The sequence below is a fragment of the Thecamonas trahens genome (assembly GCF_000142905.1).
Source record: "Thecamonas trahens ATCC 50062 unplaced genomic scaffold supercont1.71, whole genome shotgun sequence".
Taxonomy (NCBI): Eukaryota; order Apusomonadida; family Apusomonadidae; genus Thecamonas; species Thecamonas trahens.
In genome coordinates this window covers 83,637-89,598 of record NW_013657609.1, presented here as the reverse complement: position 1 = coordinate 89,598, position 5,962 = coordinate 83,637, and the positions used below count along the sequence as shown (strand labels likewise).

General features: G+C 62.2%; 3 protein-coding genes across 3 annotated transcripts in view; 1 reads left to right on the top strand and 2 right to left on the bottom strand.

Moving 5' to 3' along the window:
• Positions 1-2,884, bottom strand: part of AMSG_11144 (AP-1 complex subunit gamma) — a gene marked incomplete at both ends in the record, with an annotated part of 3,835 nt that extends 951 nt beyond the window's left edge. Inside the window, 2 exons of the mRNA XM_013897446.1 lie at positions 79-1,746; positions 2,720-2,884. Of these exons, the coding sequence (XP_013752900.1) occupies positions 79-1,746; positions 2,720-2,884 (1,833 nt within the window). The remainder of the gene's footprint in view (positions 1-78; positions 1,747-2,719) is intronic.
• A 107-nt stretch (positions 2,885-2,991) lies between these two features.
• Positions 2,992-4,553, top strand: AMSG_11143 (syntaxin-16). Its single transcript, XM_013897445.1, has 2 exons — positions 2,992-3,076; positions 3,720-4,553. Coding segments are annotated over exons 1-2 (789 nt in total). The 5' UTR covers positions 2,992-3,075; the 3' UTR covers positions 4,508-4,553.
• Positions 4,554-4,631: 78 nt separating this feature from the next.
• Positions 4,632-5,626, bottom strand: AMSG_11142 (Rab32; the record flags this gene model as incomplete). Its single annotated transcript, XM_013897444.1, has 2 exons — positions 4,632-5,177; positions 5,258-5,626. The coding sequence occupies 2 exons, from the start codon at positions 5,624-5,626 to the stop codon at positions 4,632-4,634; spliced, it is 915 nt and encodes a 304-aa protein (XP_013752898.1).
• Between the last annotated feature and the right edge of the window lie 336 nt (positions 5,627-5,962).

Here is a 5,962-nt window from a genome sequence, read left to right as displayed (position 1 = left end):
AGCCGCCGCCCCGCCGGTGCCGTTGGCCGGGGCAGCCGCCGCCGGAGTCGCAGCGGGCGGCGTCGCCGTCGGGTTCACGTCGTTGCCGTCAATCTCGTCATCATCGTTGTCATCATCGTCGTCGTCACCGTCGCCGTCCGAGTCGACCTCGAGGACCGGGATGTGCTCGAGCAACGCGGGGCGGAGGTCGGTCATCTGGTAGATGGCGAGGTACTCGCAAGCGCGCTGCTGGAGTTCGACCTGCATCGAGTTCTGGTACGAGGAGAGGAGGGCGAGGATGCGAGCGTGTGCGCCGTCGTCGGTGAGACGGACAGAGAGCTTGATGAGGGCGGTAAGGACATAGGTGCGGGTGAGCGTGGTCGTGGTCGTCTGCCCATCGATGAGCTCGAGGACGGTGACAATTTCCTCGTCCGAGACCGAGACGTGCGAGACAGCGGCGCCGCCGCCCGGCGCGACAAGCTGCTCGGCAAACTCGCCGATGCACCACGCGCCGACGCGCTTGAGCTCCTCAGAGCTCATCGCATCCATAAGCATGTCGTACAGCCGCTTGACAATGTACTGCTGCTCCGACTCGAGGCGGGCAAAGAGAGAAATGATGCGGTCTCCGACGACAGGTGTGACGTATGAGCCGGCCGAGCGGAGGATACGGAGCGCGAGGTTGGCGTGCCAGCGGTCGCCCTGCGAGAACTCGCCGGCGAGGCGGATGAGGTTGGCGACTAGCGAGGGCCGGAACTCGTCGTCGATGACGTCAACAAAGAGGCAGAGCTCGGCAATGAGGTCGTTGGCGTTCCGGTCGGTGACAAGCTTGTAGCAGAGCTCGAGAGCGCGCTTGCGGATCGAGACGTCCGGGTCCTTGAGGCACTGGGTGATGGTGGCGCGGTGGCGCTGAACAGCCTGCAGGTCGCCGTGCAGAGCCTTGGAGAGCGTGTTGAGCGCCACATAGCGGATGTTGTTGTCCTTGTTGAGGAGGAAACGCCCGAGGATGTTGACGGCCAGCAGGCGGAGGCCCGAGTCGGCCTCGATCGACATGATGGTCTGCACAACCTCGTAGAGGATGGCGTTGCCAACGTTGTGCTTGGTCTCGGTGTTGGTGGCGACGTAGGCGAGCACATCGTTCATCTTCTCCGACGACTCGACGTCGCCGCGGCCCAGGACCCGCAGCAGGCGCAGGAGCTTGACTTGGATGAACGGGTCGGTCACGCCGCCGACGTCGTGCTCGGGCGCGTAGCCTGAGACGATCAGCGACTTGAGCGCGCCAACAAGGGCCGGCACAAAGCGGCGGAACGGGCCGACAACCGCCGGGTCGACCTCACACATGGTGATCATGAGCGTGATGCCCGTGAGAAGAACGCCGTGGTGGCGCTTGACTAGCTGCGACTTGGCCAGGCCCACAAAGTTCTCCAGCAGGTCCGGGCACTTGCGGATGATGCGCTGGGCGCAGAGCGCAGCCTTCTTGCGCACGTAGTGGTTAGACGATGAGAGCAGCTTCTCCACCTCGCCCGCGAGGTCGCGGCCCATGTCGGCCGTGCACATGTTGCCGAGCGAGCAGAGCGCGAGGCCGACCACATACATGTTCGGGTGGTTGAGGTCGTTCTTCAGCGAGTTGGTCACCAGCATCAGCACCTCCGAGTCCTCGTCGAGCAGAAGCATCAGCCCGAGGTAGCCCACCCGCTTCTGCGCAAACGACTCGGACGCCACAAGCTTGAGGCACTCGAGCTGCGCAAACTGCGTCGAGTAGCCCCGCATCTAAAGTCCAACACAAACAGAGAGAGACACACACACACGCACAAGTTACATAGAAAGAGAGGTGAGTAGAGTTCCAGTGCGTGCCGCAGTATGATGTGCTCCAGCTCCAGCTGTGCTCCAGCTCCAGCTCCAGCCCCGGCCCCAGCCCCAGCCCCAGCCCCAGCCCCAGCCTTCGATCACCACCTGGTGCAAACCAATCCATCCGTCAACCAACTCGACGGACTCCCAGACCATCCGAAACCCGTCTCCATTCCCATGCTCTGCATGGCAACCAGTACAACCCTCAACTCTCCGAGCGGGTGGACGAGCAAGCGAGCAAGCAAGCGAGCAAGCGGGCGGACGAGCAAGCAGACAGACAAGCAAGCGGGCGGATGATCAAGCAAACGAGCAAGCGGGCAGACGAGGAGACGATCCGATCCCCATCACCACGATGATACGCAGATAACAATACAAAACAGTGGATGCGAATGATCTTAGCACACGGAACAAAGACGAAAGGGGAGAGGGCGAGATGAACGGTCGGAAGGAGGAGCGGCGAGGTCGTGGTCGTTGGCAACGGGGCGGATCGATGGAGGATGCGGCGGGGGTGGGGAAGGAGGCGAGCGGGCGGCGAAGAGCAAAAAAAGCAAGGCCAATCATCATGTGCCCAGCCGAGCCGACGGTGGGGGGGGGGGAGGCTTCCATGGGCTCGCTAGGGGGTATGTATGAAGAAAAAAGTGGGGAAAGTGGATGAAGATTATGTTGAGAGTGTTCTGGTGGTGTTCTGGTGGGTGGGGGTGCTGTTTGTGGTGTGCTGGGAGCTGTAGGTGGTGGTGGTCGTCGTCGACTCGTGACGTGATCGCACCAGAAGAGCGACACGGCAGTGGCGAGGGGGAAGGGGAGGGGGGGGAGGGGGCGGCGAGGGACGGTGGCAGCAGCGGGACGGGAGGAGGGGAGAGAGGGCTGACAGGGGATGGGTAAGGGGAAGACATACCTGCATGTACAGAAGCTTTGCAACATTACGCAGACGGAAGTCTGTGTTCTCTTGAGCAAACTTGGTCCGAATAGCAGCTAGTTCACGTCGCACAAGCTCGCGCTCTTCAGAACTCGTCCGTGCGCTCCGCACTTCGTCGATGAACTCGCGCAGCCGAAGCGACATTGGGCGAGGGACAGAGACAGATGGTGAACCAGGTCGCTCTTTCGCCCCCCCCCCCCCCACACACACACACACACACGCACGCGACGACCACCCCGTCCCCTGTCATAGGTGCTGTCGCACTGGATATTCCTCCGCAGTGGGTGGAGCACACCCAAGACATCGATGACATCGTCACACAGATCAACCATCGTAGTACGTACCCCCTCTCCCCCCTCTCCCCCTTCCCCCCCCCTCCCCCCCGTGTCCCTCCGTTCCGCTGCTACCCGGCCGCCCGCGCGCTGTCCGTCTTCAGATCGCACATGTGATCGGTTGCCTTCAACGGCAAGCAGTATCGTCACCATCGTCACCATCGTCACCATCAACGGCAAGCAGTATCGTCACCATCGTCACCATCGTCACCATCGTCACCATCGTCACCATCATCATCGCCAATTGTTCCGTCATCATTGTCATCGTCGTTGCTCTCCGCCTCAAACAGTGCTTGGACGAGTTGATCATTCTCTCTGCTGAGATGCGCCATGGGCTGAAGCTGCTTGGTCCATGGCTGCGTGTGGTGGTGGTCGGTCGATGGGGGGATCTGGTGTCGCTTGCATGAACGCGCAAGTCGGGTATGCCAGGAGCGATGGTCGAGCGTGGGCTCACCTTTGTGCCCGTGACATGCGATCGGTCTCTTCGTGGCGGGCAAAGGCGAGGAGCACATAGACTCGTGTACCTCTGCTATAAGCCATTGCGCACCTATCCGAGCTACTGTAGCGCGGCTAGTGGCTGGCGATGCTGGAGTCACATGCACGGGCTCCCGCCGTCACTCTTACTCACGCTCCTTCCCTACACACAGTGGCACATCTGGCACGACTCCACTCCAAGCACTTGTCGCAAGTGGCGATTTCGGCGGGCCCTGAGGGCGATGCAGACGCGCACGAGATTGAGGCTGTGACCTCTGAGATCACGCGTCTGTTCTCGTCGGCAAAGACCAAGGTGAAGCACCTCGGCGACCCGGACCCGCTCTCCAAGGAGACCGGGCAGGAGGTGAAAATCAAGCGCAACCTGACATCGGCGTATGCGCTGCAGCTGCAGGACCTCATGGGCAAGTTCCGCAAGTCGCAGGAGAAGTATCTGGCGCGGATGAAGTCCCGCGAGGAGCGGACCAAGGGTGGACTGGACGATTTTGGCCTCTCGCGGCGGCCAGCGGGCGCCGGCGGTGCCGGGGCGTCGTCAGCAGCCGGCGCAGGTGTCGGCGGCGCTGGCGGCGACGACGACGACATGTTCCCTGACTACTCGGGCTACGTCGACTCGGGCTTTTCTTTTGAGCAGGAGCAGGTTGTGGCAGACTCGGACGCGCTGATCCAAGAGCGGTCTGCGGAGATCCAGAACATCTATCGGTCGATTGTCGACCTGGCCGAGATGTTCAAGGACATGTCGCTGCTGGTCATCGAGCAAGGCACGCTGCTGGACCAGATCGACTACAATGTGGAGCAGGTGGTGCAGCACACCGAGTCGGCAGTCAAGCAGCTCGCCAAGGGTAACGAGTACCACAAAAAGTACCGCTCCAAGCTCATCATCCTCTTGCTCATCGTCATGATCGTTGCCATGGTCATTGTTCTCATTGCTCGCAAGAAGTCGTGAGAGATGGCGCTGTCAGCGGTCACCAATGAACGCGACCCCCCCCCCCCCCCCCCACCCACACACACACACGCACATCCTTGGTGTTCTCTTTCGCCTGTTTTGGGTTTATCTCGAGTAGTTCCGGCTAGAACGAGCAAGCACACTTCTTGGAGCCGTCGGACGAGCTCGCGCCCGAGTCCGGGACGGCGCCGCCTGAATTGGGCGGAGCGCCGACGAGCGAGACGATGCCTGTGGCGGTCTCGCGCGGGATGTTCGACTCGGCGACGCGCAGGATGTGGGTTGTCAGGGTGTCCATGGCCTCTGTGATTCCGATGTTCTCGCGCGCCGACGTAGCGAACCATCCGATGAACCCGTTCGCGGCGCAGTAGTCGTCGAGCTCGGTCGGCGACGGGACCGAGCCCGAGTCGGCCTTGTTCGCCAGCAAAAGCGTGGGCACAGGCTCGCCGTTGGCAAGAACGACCTTGGAGTTGATGTCGCGCTTCCACTTGATGACCGAGTCAAAGGTGGCATCGCGAGTCACGTCGTACACCACCACCGCCGCAATGCAGTGCTTGTAGTACGCATGCGTCATGCAGCCAAACCGCTCGTGCCCGGCAATGTCCCAGATCTGCAGCTTGACCGTCGTCTCATCGCGCTCGAGTGCCTTGACCGAAAAGTCGACTCCAATCGTCTGCATGGTACTCCCCTCGTGAGCCTCGCCCTCTCCCCCCTCCCCTCCTTCCTCCTCTCTCTCTCTCTCTCTGCGCGTACCAGCTTGTAGTTGGGCGAGAACGTGTTCTCGCAGTACCGCCTGATGAGCGAAGTCTTGCCCACCGCATAGTCTCCACAGACGATTACCTGTCCCCCCCTCCCGTGTCCAATGCTGTGAGTGCTCTTCGCCACAAAGCGACCAAGCCCCGCCATGCCTCCTCCGCCTCTAACCCTCCGCTCACGACCTTCGTGATCGCTCAAAGCCGCCTCGGAGACAAGATCGAAGCGCCTGCTGAATGAACATGACCGCGCCTTGCTCCGGCCGCACCTTGCTTGCTTCGGCCACGCCTTGCTCCGACTACACCTGCCATCGCCCAGGCCAGGCCGCGCCTTGCTCCGGCCGGGTCTTGCTCCGACTACACCTGCCATCGCCCAGGCCGCGCCTTGCTCCGGCCGGGTCTTGCTTCGACTACACCTGCCATCGCCCAGGCCGCGCCTTGCTCCGGCCGGGTCTTACTCCGGTCGCACGTGCCATCGCCATGGCTCAGGCATGCATCACTCCGCCCATGCCACCACCACCACCGCATAACGCCTTGGACCCCCATCCCGACACTTCCGACAACATGACCGTGTCCGACCAAGTCCATCCGACCAAGGCCATTCCCTTGCCGACCCTTGTCCCTGTCATCATCGTCACCGCTTGCCCGTCCCCTCAACCCCTTCCTCCACCCCCCCCCCCCCCCCCCCTCCCCACCCCCCCCCCCC